General features: G+C 41.7%; 1 protein-coding gene across 1 annotated transcript in view; it reads right to left on the reverse strand.

Annotated features, from left to right (window-relative positions):
- The window catches only part of Ntn4 (netrin 4), a 123,700-nt gene that overhangs the window by 37,852 nt on the left and 66,276 nt on the right, over positions 1–19,572 (reverse strand). Inside the window, exons 4-5 of the mRNA XM_052165503.1 lie at positions 3,997–4,123; positions 879–1,067 (exon numbers count right to left, since the gene is read on the reverse strand). Of these exons, the coding sequence (XP_052021463.1) occupies positions 879–1,067; positions 3,997–4,123 (316 nt within the window). The remainder of the gene's footprint in view (positions 1–878; positions 1,068–3,996; positions 4,124–19,572) is intronic.

A 19,572-nucleotide genomic window follows, 5' to 3' on the forward strand; every position in this document is an offset into this window, starting at 1 on the left:
TGGGTGTTTTGCCTGCATGTATGTGTACCACATGTGTGCAGTACCCACAGAAGACAGAAGAGGGCATCATATCATCTGGAATTAGAGTTACAGACTAATTTCCTATTGTAATGCTCCCAACCAATCTCTGATTTTAAGCCAGAGCCTGATTCTCTGCCATTGATAGACAAGTGCTTCCTCTTGCCCAATGACTTCTAGTTGTGAGGCATGCAGATTCCAACGTGGTTTAAGCGCCTCATTCCACCAGATGATACGACAGCTCCATATGCCCGAATCACTCACCCAGGGCAATGCCTCGCACTGGAGGCAGACCTGAAATTCTATTCTCTCTTCGAAGAAACTTCTGGGAGCTATGCCAACAGAGTGGCAGAACCTAGCCTATGCATTCAGTATTTTAAGAGAGAGCATAAAATTGTTAAGCCCCGAATTCATCTTGATGACAGGATACATTTGTGCGCAGCGTTGACTGTAGTGCATTTGCAATGGCATGAGGACCCAGGGGTCTTCAGGGGTTCGAGGTTAGCCCAGCCCAAGGGTAAGTGACCATTGTATTCCATCTGCATATGTCTGCTTCTTATGAGTTCTTTATTTATATTCCCCCCTTCCCCATCAGTCTTACTAGTTCTCTTGTGTGGGCACTGAGGACACTTCTTTATCAGGAGCAAGATGGGAGATCCTTGGTGAATATTGGGCTGTTTCAACTGAACAGGTTGAAAATTCTTGGCATGTATTGATAATAAATTAGCTGATATCTCTGAGTGAATTGTCTGAGGTACCTTCCCCTCCCCACCCCCGCCCCCCACACTCCGCACCCCTGGTCAGCAAAAAGAAGAGGGTGTGTTTGCACAAATCGTCTTAGGCACTGCGAATGTGCTTACCTTTGCAAGCATCGGGGGCAGAGAAGGGTCTCCGGAGGTCGCGGTAGAAACCTGGCTTACAGCGCTGACAGTGCTGACCCTCGGTGTTGTGCTGACAGTTGTTGCAGACACCGCCGCTACGATTCCCTGACGCCTCCCACGCGTGGATGTCGAAGTGACAGGTGTCTGCGTGCCCATTGCACTTGCAGGCTGGCGATAAAACAGCACAGGAGGGATGTGAAACACCACGCTGCAGGTTCTCTAACAGCCGCGACGTCAGAACAGGATAAAGTCGTCGTTAAATTTAAAGGGATATATAAAGAACTATCAGCTGGGTGGTGGTAATGGTGGCAGCGGGGCACAGCAGGGGAGGTAGTGGCCGCACACGCCTTTAATCCCAGCACTCAGGAGGTAGAGGCAAGTGGATCTCTTGAGTTCGAGGCCAGCCTGGCCTACAAAGGGAGTTCCAGGACAGCCAGGGTTATACAGAGAAACCCTGTCTCAAAAAACAAACAAACAAACAAACAAACAAACAAAAATCAACCAAACAAAACCCAAAACAAACAAAACAAAAACAACAGCAACAAAACCTAAAACCCCAAAACCAAACAAACAGTAAACCAAAAGAACTATCTTCTTTCCCCTTGATTGGGTTACCCCTTTTATTTTACACTTCTTCTCTAGACTTCCATTCTTCGTTATAGATTGGTATTTTAAAGTGTTAATACATGCACGAAGGTCATAGTGACGGTCCGTGTTAATTGTTAACTGGGCAGTCTAGATCACCTGGGAAACTGGCCTCAGCACACCTGTGGAAATATTCATTATGTTAATTGCTGTGAGAGGACCCATCACAGTCGTGGGCCAGATCTTTCCCGAGTCAGGGAAGTTTGGACTGCACAAAATAGAGAGAGCCGTAGAGTAGTACTACTACTAACTAGCATGCGATCGCCTCTTCCTGTTTCCTGGTTGTGGGTGTTTCAAATTCCTGCACATGACTTCATTGCCATGATGGACTGGACCCTTGAACTAAAGCCGGGTAAACCCCGTACGTGGCTTTCGTTAGAGCATTTTATCACAGCGCCGGGAAAAGAAACTAAAATAATTATCAAAATGAAGGTAGGTCCATTCAGGCAAAGATATTCTGGTTACTATGGTTGTATTCTGGGGTTGGCATCTATTTTGGAAAGATAGTTGAGAGGATATCAGGTTTCCTTTTGCTCCCTTCTGAGGATCAGTGGGTCTCTTGCCTTGGCAAGGAAAAATCTAAGACTCTTAGCATTGTTTGAAAATATATACTGAAGATATAAACCATAATTTATGCTTACCCAGGAGCCTGGAAAACAGTCTGGTGGGCAGGGGACAGAGCCCAAGTAGCTCTCTCTTGTGGTACTGAGATGGAACCTAGGGCTTCATACATGCTAGGCAGGCAGGATGTGCTTGTGCCTGTTACTGAATAAATCTAGAGGTCAGAGGTTAACCTGTAGGAATCAATTCTCTCCTTCCACCACGTGGGTACCTATCAGCTGGGTAACTAAGGTCATCGGGTTTGGTGGCAGGCACCTTTACAAGTTGAGTCATATAACTGGCCCAACTATTTACTTTTTATTTTGAGATAGGTCCCCCTTAGCAGCCCAGTTTATCCTTGAACTCAATTTACAGCACCAGCAGTGTTTGATTATGGGATTCTCCTGCCTCAGCCTTTTCAAGTAACTGAGGTTCCAGGCCTGAGCCATTAGGCCTTGCTTAAGTTATCTCTATGAAGTAGCATTTCTCTGCTCTTGTCATTTTGACAGACATAAGGAACTCTGGAATGGAAGCCTCCATTTACAGAGGAGACCTCAGTGTTCCTTGTGTAATGATTTCTTGATGTCATCTCGAAGCTTATCAGTCTGTAGCACCAAATGACACGTCTCTGTGTCTGTGTGTACTTAGATATGCAGTGGGTTTCCATGGAAAGGACCAGAATGGCACTCTAGGAATTTAGGAGAAATTCTTTAGATTCTCTTGATAAGTAATTTAGAATAAGAATCCCGACATCCCAGGAAGTCAACTGTATTTGAAAAAGCTTGTGCAATTTTTTTTTTCATTGTTTCCTCAATGTGTCATGATATTTTCCCAGACTCCGTGTCTTTAAAAGGCATAAGGTAATTTGATATTTGTGCTTAGAGGAAATCCTTCATATTTCTTAGAAACAAGATCCCAGATTGGGTATGGGAAGAGATTTCTCAGAATTTTAAACTCATGGTATAGTTTGCAGAGCTGCCAATAGGGCAGAGTAGCAGGAACATGCTATTTGCTGGCACACTTTGTGGGATCTAAATGCTTTCCTTGAGACCCTGACGTGATACAAACATGAGCAGACACAAGATTTAGGAGTCTTCATAAAACAGGCTTGGGGTGTGAGCGTGTGTTTCTCAGAGAATCTGACCACTTAGATGATAGCGCACTGCAGCTGGACCAGCCTCTGCACATTTTAAACTGCAAATAGAGAAATGGTTCCCTTTCCCATGTCCTCTCCTGTAGTATCTAATCTCCAAATGCAAATCCAAAATTAGTCCTAGTTAAGCCATCCCATCCTTGACTTCCGGGTTTAATGTCGGGTCTGAGCCAACCTTGGAAGGAGCCATAACACCATGGGGGAAAGTACCTAAGAGGCTCCTGAAGACATGGGGTCAAGCCTTCATCCCTTCATTACTAACTTTGGCAAGATATTTAATCCAACCGAGCCTCGGTTTCCTGATTTCTCAAACAGGATTAACACCATCTGCTCTACTGGGTTGTTCTGGGAACTGAATTTTAAGAGCTATTTTCATGATTATCATTCACCGTCACAGCCACAAGAGCAGTGGTACACCACAATCTGCAGTCTGCTCATGTTTGTATCGTGTTATGTTCTCAAGGGGAGCGTTTAGTATCTACCAAGTATCCACGCAAATAGACAGCACATTCTTGGTTACTCAGGTCGACTGGCAGCACTGCAGACCGTTTCCAATGGTTGGAGTCACGCTGAGCAGTGATACGGGCTATGCTTGTATGTGGCTTCTGTCACCCTCCACTTTATATTGAGTTTCAAGAGATAACAAGGAATTCAAAGATAAGTTTACCCTACAAAGAAGGCTTTGAGGACGTTACTTACTTCTGCATTCGTTAGGAGCCCCCGTTCTGCCATCCGCTGCCTCCCAGGGCCGGTCATTGTATAATGGTGCACACTGCTGACAGTGGCTGCCTGCTGTATTGTGCTTACACATACACTTCCCGTGCACCTACAACAACATTAAGTAAAATCCATGAGCAAGGGCTGTGACACTAAGGGAGAAAGTCCCCCTTCAACTTCTTCGTACCCATTTGAAGAAGTTAGCTAGCCCGGGGAAAAATTCTTTTAGTCTGTCTTGTGATTAATTCAAAGGAAGAAACAATACATTTTCTTGACTATAGAATATATAGCCCCAGTGAGAAATTCTGCAGTATTGGCTAAGTATTTAAGCTAATTTTTAACATCCTTAATTAAAAATATTCTTAGCACAAAATAATGCATCGTTGTTGTAGAGAATTTAGAAACTTGTAATCTTTAAAAATAATTGATATCAACATTTTAAAAACTATATATTTCTAGTGCCTCCAATGAAATGAAAGACCTTTTCTGCATAATATATTAGGAATATATAGCTACTTGGTAGAGTATGTACCTAACATGTTCAAGACCCTTGGGTTCAATCCTCAGCAGCCTATCAAAACAAAAAATGAATATCTATGTTCCTTTTAAAATATTCTTGTATAACAGAGTCTCTTATAGGATAAACAGTTTCTTTGTGCAATCCCTTACTTGTTTATTACAAAGGTTTAAACTGTTAATATATCTAGTGCCACCATGAATATCCCTGTAGCTGAGTATTTGTATAACTCTTTACTTCTCTTAAATGTATTTCCTAGAAGTATAATAAATCAAAGGGCCAAAATATATTGCTCCAACTTTGAATATACTTTGTCATAACTAGTGGGCTTTTCTTTTGACTCACAACTGAATTCTTGAACGGTACCTAAAATAGTGTGTTTCGCAGAGAAGAATGCTTTAGCAAAATTCTTAAGAAAATATTTTTGGTTTTGTTCCATTGATAACATCAAAAAACTCTTTGGATCATCAAGTGCCACCTAGGAAGAATTACCATGGAGCCCAGTAACAAAACACATCTCTGGATACTGATACAGTGACCACAGACATGCAGCTTTGTGAAGTGACTCTGAATGGAGTTTATAAATGTGAATCTGCAAGCATTTCTTGAAAAACAGCATTGAAAGTAATTCAGCAAAAAGGTAATAAATCATGTCAATCAGTCAGTGTACATTTATTGATGACCTAGAGGGGATAATCACTATACTACCCTGAGTTTGGTACCCAAAATATCACCTTTCTATTTATTTATTTTTACTGATGTGTGTATGTGACTGTATGTCACAATGTTTAGGTGCCTTCAGGGGCCAGAACAGGGAGCTGGATCCCTAGAGCTGAGGCTATTGTGAGCTTCCTGACCTGGGTGCTAGAGACTGAATTAGGGTTCTCTGGAAAAGCCAAAAACACTTTTAAGTGAAGAACCATTTCTCTAGTCAAAGCATTTCTGTTCTTTGAGAAAGGATTAGAGGTTGGTTGTTGCTGGAGAGATGGCTCAGTCAAAGCAGCCATAAACTTTTTTTTTTTTTTAAAAAGAGAGGGACCTGGATTGCTGGAGAGATGGCATCATGATTAAGAGCACATCCTGCTCTTCAAGTTCAATTCCCAGCACATATATCAGGGAACTCATAGCTGCCGGTAAGTGACTCCAGCTCCAGGGGATCCAATATCCTTTGCAGGCACTTGCAGGCTTGTGTGTACACAGACACTTGTGTGTGGGCCTACAGCCATAATTAAAGATTTTTTTTATAAAGGACAGGATATGGTACGATTGGAGCAAAGAGCTTTACATAGGAAAATGCAACAGCAAGCAAAAGAGCACACAGGCAGGAGAAGGGAAATGTTGGAATTCAAAGGTTTAGGATTGATCATAGGTTTGATGGCTGTGGCGGGCAAGATAAAAGGCCTGGGGCCTGATGGGAGGAATTTTTCAGAGGCTGAAATGAGGAAGTTTCCTAGGCTGTGGAAGCAAAGAAAAAGCAAGATGTAGAGGATCTGTGGTTGGGTGTGGTCCTTGAGGCTGGGTCTGGAAAGCCACACAGGATATTCATCTTACATGGAAGATAAGATGATGAGACTTTAAAGAGATGGACAAAGAATGGTTCATAAATAAACCAGAGTTAGAGCTCATCAGAGAGCTAGGGTTGTTCTAGACTGAGCACGACAACATTCACCAAACGACAGCTCAAAGAGTCTGGGATTTGTCCTGCAGATGATGTGGACCCATTAAAGATTTTTTTTTTGGTTTTTTGACATTTTTTTTGTTCGTTTGTTTTTTGTTTTTTTTGTTTTGTTTTGTTTTGTTTTTTTGTTTTGTTTTTTTTTTTAAGACAGGGTTTCTCTGTATAGCCATGGCTGTCCTGGAACTCACTTTGTAGACCAGGCTGGCCTCGAACTCAGAAATCCGACTGCCTCTGCCTCCCAGAGTGCTGGGATTACAGGTGTGCGCCACCACTACCTGGCTCCATTAAAGATGTTTAAGCAAAGAAATAACCAAGAAATATATTATCCACACTGTCTTTTCTTCGAGTTGAAGAAAACATCTTTCTTCTTTCTTCCGCTTGTCTAATAATACACTTTCCTTTCCTTTCCTTTTTTATTGTTTCTTTACCCCTGCCCCAGGTTCTGTCTCTCAACATCCAATGATACATCTTGAATTTTAATTTTAAACAGAGATTAATTTCTTTGGTTTCTGTTCGTATCTTCTCCAATTTTTTTTAAGCATCCATTTATCAAGGGTGATAGGAAAGTAATATTGAATGGTACTGTTAATTTTCATTACAGGAAGTCAACTCTTGTCAAGAGTTCAGTTCATCAAGTTTAATTTTGGGAGGTTCAAAGCCTACATATAAATTCCCTCAACATAGGTTATTCTGTCTCACTGATTCTAGGCCTCGGGAGGTCACAGACATCTGGGGGCGTAGCCTCATCAAACATTCACATGTGTCACAGGATAATATTGATAGGCCTGTTTCATCTGGGGCATTCCATTTCTTCCCATCTGCCAAGCACTGAGACGGACCTCCCAGGGCCTGAGGATGCTAGGCCAGCAAATTTTTCTGCACATAGAAAAATTCAAGGAGCTGTCATTTTGAGAATTACCAAAAATAGCTGTAAATTATTACCCAGACAGTTCGAGACGAGAAATCCTTCCTCAGCGGATACAACTATTGCTGTTCAAGCTTGAAAGATCACCCACTATTTGATGCTCGTGAAAAATGTGCAAGGAAAACCAGGTCTTCCTTGGAGGACAAACAGAAGAAAGAAAACTTTGGTAATAAGTTAAACATAACTCCTATTTGGTCCATAAACACGAACTAGGTAAAGAGTAAGAAGATGGAGTTATGCAAGGAAGGTGGCATCTAACAGTGGTGTCTGTTGTCTAATTGGGAAATGAGGAATAAGTCTTGACCACAGTCCACGACTTCTAATTACCCAGGAGGTATCAGAATATTGTAGGGGTTTCAGAAACTCCGATGTTCATGTTAAGAACACTTTTTCTCTTTCAATGACCAATGTTTGGGTTTTTTCCCTATTGTTTTCATGTTTTTGTTTTTGTTTCCTTTTTGAGACAGAGTTTCTCTGTGTAGTCCTGGATGGTCTGGAAATCACTCTGTAGAGCAGGCTGGCCTTGCAAATCTTTTTACCACTAATATTAACCTATTTTCCACTCACTTTTAGCACACTCCTCACAGGACGGTACTTGTGCAAACTTAAAACAAGTCCTGGTTTTACTGGACCAGTGTGTGCATTATGAGCTGTGAAGTTTTGCTTCAATAACTGTATATTTTTAGATGGCTCAGTGGTTAAGAGCACTGAACACTCTTCCAGAGGTCCTGAGTTCAATTCCCAGCAATTACATTGGTGGCTCACAGTCATCTGTAATGAGACCTGACGCCCTCTTCTGGTGTGTCTAAAGACAGCTACAGTGTACTTACATATAATAAATAAATCTTAAAAAAAAAAAAAAAAGAAAAAGACAGATAGATGGTCAGGTGGTGGCAGCTTGTGCCTTTAATCCCAGTACTTGGGAGGCAGAGGAGGATCTCTGTGAGTTTGAGGCCAGCCTGGACTATAGAGGTAGTTCTAGGATAAACAAGGCTACCTGAAACCAAAGAAACCCTGTCTCAAAAAAATCAGAAGAAAAAAAAAGAAAAAAGAAAGAAAGAAAGAAACCCCCAAAACACCCCTGAAAACAAAACAAAGAAAAGAAAAGTAAAATATTCCCCTCTTCATATTTGAAGCTGCACATGTAAGAATTTAGGTGAGGCTAAAAAAATGAGGCCTTCAGATCCGTTGTCAGAGCACAGACCTGGGATAATAAGGTTTCTTTTTATTGGTTCCTTTTGGCTTTCAGAAGTCATGTCTCATGCGATTGAGGACACTGGTCATGGCATGAGGTGTTGGGAACCGGTCACAGACAGTATCAAGCACATGTGACTGAACAAACCACTTATTTGCATGTAGATTTTGAAATGTAGATTTAAAAAAGGTTGACTTTATTTTTAATCATGTATATATCTGTGTGTCTATGCATGGGTATGTATATCTGTGAGTGCTGGTATCTGCAGACTCTAGAAGAGGGCACCACATCCCATGAATCTGGGGTCACAGGCAGCTGTGAACCTCACAATGAGTGCTGGGAACCATAGATGGCTCGTCAGCTGGAGCAGTATCCGCGATTAGCCACCAAGCCACTGCAGCTCCAGTAGATGGAGGAGTGTCTCCAACGACCTTTAAATACTTTAGTGTCCTTAAAAACGGTGATGTGCTATCAAGGCCTGCTTCTTCACACTCGGGATGTTGGTCAACTGTAGACACAGACACAGCCGCCATCCTTTCTGAGCTATGAGGAGACTGCTGCCCTCTCACCACTGTCAGAGACTCCTGGGTGAAACACAGAAGAGTCACGAGCCTATGTCTTATTTCTTGCCCTCTGCCGCACAGATCAAGAGATGAGCGAACAGTAACAGTCTCTGAATATGGGACTCCACCTGTCTGTGGCCTGTGACTCACAGTAAGTCCTGGTCACTGTTATTTCTCTGTCCTTGCTTTCTCTTCTCTGCTTCCTTCCCTGGCTTAGTGACAGCTCAAGCCATCTTAGACCCGGGTTGTGCTAATTGTTTCTCCCCAATAGCCATGTGCCTTGTTATCCAATGATGATAATCTCCACAGACTTTCACCACATCAAGAGGGCTAATGTGCCGAGGGGCTCATGCTAAGTTCCTTGGGGAATGTTTGACAAAGTTGGCGTCCTACTACCTTCTGAGAAAAAAGAAAAATATAACCACTTTTGAGTCTTTTGTTCAGATTCTACAGAGAACAATAGTGTAAGCCAATGGGAGAGATGTTTTATAATTTCATATTAATAAATTATTTAATTCAAAAAATAAAGCAATTTTCTTGTCCATGATATATAATTATATATAAAAATATATTTTATATAAATTTATATACACATAAATTTATATAATATATAAATATATATAAAATGTTTATACATACATGTGTATACACGTGTTTGTAAATATAAATATAAATATATATATATATATGATTTTATACCCATCACCATGCAGCTTTGAATACAAGTGGAAAATGAATATTGTTTCAAACCATCATTAAAACTTTAAAAAAACACGTGTGGAGAGAAAAGATTCTATCAGCCAAGAGGAATGCATGCTTCCTGGTGGTTGCAGCCGTCTAATGGGCCTCTGTTTAGAACTAACAAATTATCTAGAGACGGGAAAGATGCAGTGTGGCCTCTGAAGACCAAATGGGAAGAAAAACTGATTAATTTCCAAGGAGATAGTCTATCCCTCTTAGAGAAAAGGATTAGCTTCTAAAAGAATGAACTTCTTATACACGGAAAGAGATAAATGCTAATGACAGGCTGGCCTGTTGAAACCTGTTCTTGTGTGGGGCAAAAGCATACACAGCAATGCTACACCGCGACCTAGGAATAGAAAGCACTGCAAGGAAAACATGCCTTTCCATTAAAAAACAAAATGCGCCCTTTCCAGTTGGAGGACTGCATGTTTCAATTCAACAGAAGTGAGAGTTCTGTGGTGAAGAAGGATGCGTATAATGAGTTTGGTGCAAAAGGAGCCTGAGACGGTCTGTCCTAATGGCTAAGAAGGGAGTTCCAATCCGTGGCCAATAACACAGACAGGAAGAAGGCAAGGGAAACAGACAGCCGCTTGGTTTATTCTTTGGTCTGCACCGGAACACTAGCAAAACCAGCTTGGATCAGAGAGCATGGGCTGTGCGGAGAGGAAAGACGGAAAAGAGATTTCAAACCCAGAACCGAAGCTGATTCGTATTTAAGACCGTTCTTTCCGTCTCTCCTGAACCCGGAAGTGTGGCTCGTAGAGATTCGGTCTTCTATCCCTAAGATGTGTCAGAGTGCAGAGCTCTTCACAAAAATACACCTCAAAGAGTTTTTGAAAACTCCACCAGCAGAGGTTACAACTATCTGCTCCTAATCCTACAGTAAGCGGACGGACAGAGTTGCTTGGAGGAAGAACGGACTTCCTGGAGGGCCCGGAAGGAATGTCTTAAGCAGAGAGGAAAGGAGCCAAAGACAGACTTTGCTACTTCACTAATTTGCCAAGACCAGCCCTTGACTGACATTTGGGGAAAAGCATGAATGGAGCCAATGCAAATTTCTGAAGGAAGTGCTAAGCATTCCCAGATCCTTGTGAGAACCGAATGCTCCTCTCTCTCCACTAGATTATACACTCCAGCAGGGAAGAGTGGCTCCAGTTTCTCTGAATTTCCAGGAGCTAGAGAATAACAGGTTATTAGAAAATATGCGCTATTTTTTCCTTCGGTTGATATACGCTGAGCAGAGCACTGAGGACCTTAGCCATGTGTTTAAAACTGTTTAGAAGGCTGAGTAGGTTATTGAGAAGCGGGCAGGAGATCCGTACGGTTATTTGGGAATTCAGCATGACCAAGGTATTTTCTGTAAAGACTGTGTCAGTTCACACCTGAGCGTCTCTGAGGGACATACGGCAACAATAATCTGTCATGGGATGATGAAAACCAACAATAGTAGTGATTCTTCTGCACAGCTTTTACAACACGCCATGCGTCGTGCCAGGCATGGTATGAATATTAATTAACTTGGTTCACACAAAAACCTTATTGGAAGGCAGGAATAATAGGTACTGCCTAGTTTCAGAACTGATTAAACCAAGACCCAGAGGGCTTAAATAACTTGCCCAAATGTCAAAGCCTCAAAGAGCAGTACAATGACTTGAATTCTAGTAGTCTGACTATAGAGTTCCCCACCTAACCCCTGAACAATTCTGTTTGTAAGACCTAGAGCGTAGACTTTGAGGAGTCCGCTTGGCCCAAGCCTGGTCAGAGTGATCCCTAAATGATGCTGTCATGTCCCCTTTGGGAGCTGGTGAGATGGCTCAGAGGATGCTGCCCACCAAGGCTGTGACCTGAATCTTATCTTTGAAACCCATGTGGTGAAAGGAGAGAACCAACTTCTATAAGTTGCCCTCTGACTACCACATTTGTGCTGGGGCATGCATGTGCCTGTATTTAGGTATGCATATGTACACACACACACACACACACACACACACACACAGGTGGTGAAGCCAGGCAGTTGAAGTTAAGGGAATGCAGGAAGATTAGCTGTAGTTTCACACACCTGCTACAAGTAAGGTGGAGAACTTAAGAAACTCCTTGGTTGCACACAAAACCTTTCTGTCTGTGCACTGAGAACATTGGCTTCACATGCCTTTAATCCCAGAAGTGGGGAGGCAGAGGTGGGTGATCCTCTTTGAGTTTGAAGCCAGCCTGGTCTACAGCCAAAGCTACAAAGAAACCCTGCCTTGGAAAACCAACCCAAAACACTGGGTCCTGTGAAGGGAATCTCTGGGCTACTGAAAGCATTAAGAACTTTCCAGAGACTCCATTCAGGGCAATGGTTAATATGGATGCTCATCAGCCGGGCGGTGGTGGCGCACGCCTGTAATCCCAGCACTCTGGGAGGCAGAGGCAGGCGGATTTCTGAGTTCGAGGCCAGCCTGGTCTACAGAGTGACTTCCAGGACAGCCAGGGCTACACAGAGAAACCCTGTCTCAAAAAAAAAAAAACCAAATCCAAAAAAACCATATATATATATATATATATATATATATATATATGGATGCTCATCATTGGTTACCATTGTGACTGTTGAGGGTCTGGCTCTCCGTGAGTCATTTATGCCATCCCTGTCAGTTCAGGGAATATTGTGGAAGATGGGGCAGAAAGGATGTGTAAGAGCTGGAGTTCAGGAAGGAGCCCTGTAAAATGCTGTGTCCTGGACATGACATGGCATTTGTGCCTACGGACTTACCCCAGCAGTGACTATTTGCATGGGACCTGCATGAGACTGGACCAACATTCCAGCGTGGGTGGAGGAGGGCCCCACCCATCCCATAGGAGCCTATAGGTAGTTAAGGGTTGCAAGGGGAAAAGAAATCAGTGGTGTATCCACTGGACATTGCCCCCATTTGACTAAATGGCCCCTATCTACGTTCATGTGACAAGCTTAATAGAGAAGTGAGGTACCGAAACAGTAAGTAAAAAACTATACCCCTCCCCCGGCACTCAAGGCAGGTGGATCTCTGAGTTCGAGGTCAGCTTGGTCTACAAAGTGAGTTCCAGGACAGCCAGGGCTACACAGAGAAACCCTGTCTCAAACAAACAAACAAACCCCCCAAAACAATCAAGAAAAACAAAACAAAAAACCACCCAAAAGGCAAAAAAATTATTTATCTCTCTGCTTATTCACTTACATGTGTTTGAGTGTTTTACCTGCATGCATGTCCACATATAACATACATACATTGTGGCCAGAAGAATGTGTTGAACCCGGGATGGTTATGAGCCTCCTATGTGGGTGCTGAGAATGGAACTTGGGTCCTCTAGAAGAGCAGCCACTGCTCTTAACAGGTGACTTAGCTCTCTATTCTAAACACATTCAGTTTTTTAAAAAGCCAAGTGAAAGGACCTAATTAATCTCATTGTTTTAAAAATATAGTATTGGCTCAATACTATGGGTTGATTGTTTTGTTTTTGTTTTCATAAGTGAATAGAGTAGTTTAAATGTCAGGCTCTTACATAACATGCTTCCCTGCTTTGTAGAGAAAACAATAACTTTCTGGAAGAAAGCAAGTCTCTCCTTTCCGAGGCTAGAGATCAGGGATACTTCGATGTGTAGCTCTGGACTGCAGGTCTCAGACAACTTTCATTTGGGAAAACTCGCTCCCCAAAGGATGTTTCTTTGCCTCATTCTCTCTATAATTACCCAGATTCCTTCTGCTGGAAAAAAAAAGTTGTGAAGAGAAACTCTTCCATGGGGGAGGGGAACCCATTTGCTAAGTATCCTATCTCCTGAAGCCCTCTGAGTCGATTCTGAGTTTTATTATTAACGAGTTGTTTCATAGCTCTGTAAGTTGTAGAAAGCCCGTGATTCAAATGTTTCTTACCCATAGAGGCACAGATCTGTGGTGTCTGGGAATAGTGTTGAAAGAATGTAAGGGACTAGTTCAACTTACTATGTGGCCCGGGCTTGCCTCTATCACAAAGCCAGCCTCCTGCCTCAGCCTGCCAGCTCCTGGATGATAGGTCCGAGCCACTGTGGCTGACTCACTTCAGCATTCTGTGTTTCTGTATTTACCTAAATACGTGTGTGTGTGTGTGTGTGTGTGTGTGTGTGTGAATGTTCATTTGAATTGTTATAATGTCTTACTGGTTCTGACAGATTTCCATTTTATGACTATAAAGTAATTGTTTTGTTTTGTGGCTCTAGGGTTTGAAGACAGGGTCTGGTCACTGCTAGGCTAATGCTAGATTCCAGTCTCAGGTTGTGTGTGTGTGTGTGTCTGTCTGTCTGCCTGCCTGCCTGTCTCTATCTGTTTCTCTCTGTCTCTCCCTCTCTCTCCCTCTACCTTCTGCCTTCTTCTCTCCTGCCCCACTCTTTCTTTCCTCTTTTTTTTTTTCAAGGATCCTTGAAGCCAGACATGGCGGCTTATACCTGTAGTCTCAGCTACTTGGGAGGCTGAGGCAGGAGGACTGGATCAATAAAAGTATTTAAGAACAGCCTGGGACGTATTGTGAGATTCTGTCTCCAAAGACTAAGAATAACAGAATGGCTGAGTGTGTTGTATACAACCTAAAACTCCAGCATTCTGGGAGGTTGAAGGTGGGGGGTGGGAGGGTTGGGGATTGGGGGGGAGAAGGCAGGGAGGGGGGACCAAAAGTCCCATGTCAGTCTGGCTGTGTAGAATGCTCTGAGTTTGCTGGAGCTACATAGTATAGATCTAGTCTAAAAATAAAAGTAACAAAAGGGGGAAACAGTAACCTTAAAATTTTACTTCTAAAGATAGAAATTTCAACATATTTTATAAAGATAAATGAGTTCCTCAGTTTAGTATTACCAGGCACTTGATATTCCTTCTTGCCATAAAAATGCAAATAATACCATTGAACTAGAAACTGCAATGCCTAGAAGGCTTGTGAGAAAGACCTTTAGATGAGACCCCATTACTGCTGATTTAGGAGCACATTCCCCCATTTCTTCCCTCATTGCAGAGAACTGTTTATTATTTGTTTTTCCACTTCCAGTGGATGAGAAAAATATTACTAAGTTAAAAATGATTCTGTCTACAGGTAAGCTATTTGACTAAGTCACACCAGTGAATCGGGCAGGAGCCACACCCTCTGGCTTCAGATCTGCATGCAGGCAGTGGCGACAGAGTATCCTGTCTTCCTGTATCTGCACTTGTTTCAATGTAGCTGAAGCTTCATTGTTCTGGATGTGAAGTCCGCCCCACACCAGCGGTTCTCAACCTTCCTAAGGCTGTGACCCTGTAATACCTCATGTTGTGGCGACTCCCCCCAACCATAAAATTATTTTCATGGCGACCTCATAACTGTGACTTTGCTATTGTGATGAATCGTGATGTAAATATTTTTGGAGGTAGAGTTTTGCCAAAGCAGCCATGACCCACCTCACAGGTTGAGAACCACTGGATACCCTCCCGAACAACCTTGATTTCTTCAACCACAAACTTAGAAGGAAAAATGATTTTTAAAATGTGGATAGATCTTGCTACATTTTTACTGCACTCTCCTATAGGGCTGTATAAGAAAGCCCCTCGGCAGACAGCTAATTGTACAAACCTTTCATGCCAACCTCTTGCCTGGCCAGCAAGCTCCCTCAGACCCAGGGACAGCTGCCAGTGACCACTTCGCTCCTTCCGTATGCTTGCCTAGATCTGTTAGGTGTTATTTTCATTTGACATCACACTTACCTGTTTATATTTTTCACAACGAATCTGTGACAGCTCACAAGACTCCCCAGTGCCGTCAACGAGATTTTTTTTTAAATCCTTCCCACAAGATTTTTTTTTAAAAATCCTTCCCACAAATACTTAGAGTAGCTGCTTATGATGTAATCTCTTTGAGGAAAGAAAAGGAAGATCTCAATTTCAGTTTCTTAATACCCATTCTACTTTCACAATCTCAGGAGGGAATGGCTACAGCGGAATTAACAACATGCCTCGTCTCGTGTGCTTCAGAGTCTACCCGGGTTAGGCAAGAACTCAGAGCAGGAGAGCCGAAAATGAATAGAACTCATTTTGTAAGCGATTTCTGTGTGCAGCGCTGTTTGACGTGAGTCTGAAGGAAGGTTTTGTAGGGTCTTGCCTAATGTCTTTTAGGATTTAGATGAGTTTTTATAATGAGTTGGGGGGGCCAGGTAAATTGTATGAGAACGTGGTGGGTTATCAAGGACTTTTCCCTCAATGACGCCCGTTCAATGTTCGCTAGAAAGAACTCCTCGCTATAGCCGCCTTTGCATTCGCTCGAAGCCCCTCCCCCTTCTTAATTCATTCCCGTTCGTTCGCATTAACCACTGTTTTCCTTCTTTCTTGACAGCTCTGTCTGTCACTCAGGACTCTATACAGCGTGGAGGGTGTTACAAACGTTGACTTGTTTAAGATAAATGAGCCTCAGATTGTAGCTTAAGAATCTAGTTGCTAAGACTTGTTTTCTTCCATAGTTTCTGTTGTTGAATTACTTAATTCAGAGGCCTCTCTTCATACTAGAAAATGGCCGGTTTCTGAGTTTCGTAAAAGGCAATCTGCATTTTTTTAAAAGCACGTGTATATGAAAGATTAAGATAGAAGCAATTCACTTATTGTGTTTGCTTGGGCGCTCTGACAGAGCCATTAAAAACAAAATCTATGATCATCTGAAAGCCACCAGAAACAGCAGCCACAGGTTACAAAAGCACCAGTTTTCTCCACAGCTTTTTAAAATGGCTAGTTTCATGATCTAACCTAGCAAAGAAATAGACTCAGTCTGCAAGGTCCCTCCATGAACATCCATGTTTGCCTTTTGGATTTGTTTGAGGGTGATTTTTTGTGACAGTCCTGATCTCTTTTTGGGGTAACATTCCGAACGAAGTTGTCATCGTCATCTTTTTAGAGTACAACACAGTGGTTTGTCGGTTTAGTTGAGATGCTGTACAAGCCCTAACTCGAGTGTCGAGCTTTTCATCATTCTAGAAAGAACATAATAAAGTGGGCACACCCCCATTTTTCTGAGCCTTAGCACTTGCCAACTACCAACTAATTTTGCATTTATAGATTTTCTTCCTTAGTACATTTCATAAAGAAAGGAAAAACTATAACCGTTTTTTCTGTCTGGCTTCTTGTGCTTAGTTTAACATTTAGAGGATCTAGCTTTGTGGAAGCACATATTTGAACTTCATTCCTTTTAATGGCTGTCTAATATTCCATTTCGTGGATAAACCGTATTTTGTTTATGTGTTCATCAGTTGATGGTTATTGGGGTCATAGCAACTCACAAATAGTGCAGCTTTGAACATTCATGTTCAAGATTTTATGGGAAGGTTTTATATTGTTAATCCATTTGAGTGTATAGGGAAGAGCAGAATTGTCAGGTCATACAATAACTCATCTTCAACTGTCTGAGGGCACACAGAACTGTTTTCCTCAGCAGCCATGAGATGTAGTCATTTTGCATTTCCCCAGCCCTGTGTGGACTCCAGGTCCTCATCCACATCTGTGCCTCTTCAGTCTTTCTGTGACGGCTGTGTAGTGGATGGGAAGTGGTGTCTCCTGGTTGTTTTGATTTGCGTTAATCTAAATAACTAAAGATACTGAGAATCTCCCCAGTGCACGCTGACCCTTTGCATGTTTTCGTTAGAGGAATGTCCAGATCTTTTGCTCCTCTAAGAACTAGATTGGTCTTCTGTTGTTGAGCTGTGAGAATTCTTTACATATGATATGAATACTAGAACCTTATAGAAAGATGACTTGAAAGGGTTTTTTGGCCGTTCTATATAGTCCTCCTTTTTCACTTTCTTGATAATGGTTTATTTATTTATTATTTACTTATTTTTGCATAGCAGTTTTTTATTTTGATGAAGTCAAATACATTTATTTTTCTTTTGTTTTAATTTTTTTAAGACATGTTCTCTCTATGTAGCCTTGGCTGTCCCGGAACTTGCTATGCCATCTAGGCTGGCCTTGACCTCATAAATATCCATCTGCCTCAGCCTCCTGAGTGCTGGGATTAAAGGCATGCACTACAATGCCTGGCTTGCTGGCTTATTTTATTGATTAATTGGTTGACTGACTGATTTTTATTTGTGCTTTTGAGTGTCACAACTCACAAAGCACCTCCTAATGTAAAGTCACAGTTAACCCGTGTTTCCTTCTAAGAGTTTTGGATGTTAGCCCTGAATTTAGGTGTGCTGGTCCATTTGAGTTACCTCTTAAGCATGGTACATGGTAGACAGGCCCAAATATATTTTTGTGACTACCTCATTATATTCTTTGTTACTAAATAGCATGTTGTTATTGTTGTTGTTGTTGTTGTGTTATTTTATCTTGTTTTTGTTTTCTGAGACAGGGCCTCAGTCTCTCTGCAACTGGAACTCTAGGCCACTGAGCATGGGCGTGAGTTCCAGATCTACCAATCTGAGGGCCTTTTATCTCTGGCTCTATACTAATTGCCTAGGCTGGAGTTTCTAGCACAAGTTAGACAGTCAATGAGAACAGCCACACTTGACTACTCCTAATAGTGGAGGGCAAGCCTTGGTTTACACCATTATGTCCACTGTCCAGTGTAGACAACCTTCACTGTGCTCAGGGCGGCCTCTCCATTGCGAGTTTAAAAAAGTTTGAGTGCTTTTCCTCACTGCGGATGAGATGGCGTTGGATTTCCATCAGATGCTCTCTCCACACCTATTGAGAAAATAAGTCTTGTCTTTTGTTTATGATTATGGGATAGTACACTGGTTGATTTTCCAATGTTATAATAACATATACACAATAACATACATAATATGTCATATATATGCATGTATATATATATATTTGTGTGTATATCACATAATCAAGGATAGCCATTATTGTTAATATTAACATTATTCTCTTAAATAAATCTCTTCATTTTCAAATGCCGTTGGTCATTAATTCAGTCATACATTGATTCAGAATTGTTTTTTTGTATTTTTGAGTTTCATATTATAGAGTCATTCTAGATCTGAGTTAGATAAACCTGCACAAACAAGAACATACTTTTTTTTCCTTAATAAAAAAAGTATAACTTATTTTTTCTAAAAGGTGCAAATTTTTCAATAGTACAAAGGCTAGGCAAAAAAATATTTAAAGGTTTATCTTAATTAGAAACACATTTCTATAGTATGAAACTGTTAAGGAACAGGAAAAAGAACTTTAAAATTGACTAGTACAATAAATTAAGTACAAAACCTGTATTATATGTTATATTGAGGATAGATGGTGTATTTAAGACAATTTATGTCTTCATATTAACACATTATTCTGTCTTTTTAAAGAAGTTCTACAACTTCTGGGGGGGGGCGCCAGAGAAATAGTCTGAGGTTGTAGAGTGCTTGCTGCTTTTTTTGGGGGGACCTGGACCTGGGGCCCCATGTGCACTGAGCATCTCATAAAGGCCTGGAACTCTGCCTTGAGAGGGTCTAATGTTCTCTTCTGGCCTCTGTGGAAAACCCCCTTCTACCATGTACACGCACACACATATTACAGGGGAGAAAAGGTAAATCAGGACTAGTGTGCCAGGCAGTGGTGGTGCACTCCTTTGATTCCAGCACTTGGGAGGCAGAGGCAGGCAAATTTCTGAGTTCAAGGCCAGCCTGATCTACAGAGTGAGTTCCAGGACAGCCAGGACTACACAGAGAAACCCTGTCTCAAAAAACAAAACAGAACAAACAAACAAAAAGTTCCAAAAAATTTGGGTTCCAACTCTACCCTGAAAAATAGTTCAAGACCAAGAATGATGCCTGATCACAGTGTGTTCTGGTTGTGTGGAAATGTCACAAGGACCATGATTTTGTTCAACTGATACATTCAAACAACAACTAAAGAGGGAGAAAAGACAAAACAATGACAGTATCAGAAATTAGTTATATAGTTTTCCTTTATATCCTTTGAAGGTAATCTAACAGTTAGAAAGAAACAC

Source organism: Apodemus sylvaticus, chromosome 20 (assembly GCF_947179515.1).
Source record: "Apodemus sylvaticus chromosome 20, mApoSyl1.1, whole genome shotgun sequence".
Classification (NCBI taxonomy): Eukaryota; Metazoa; Chordata; class Mammalia; order Rodentia; family Muridae; genus Apodemus; species Apodemus sylvaticus.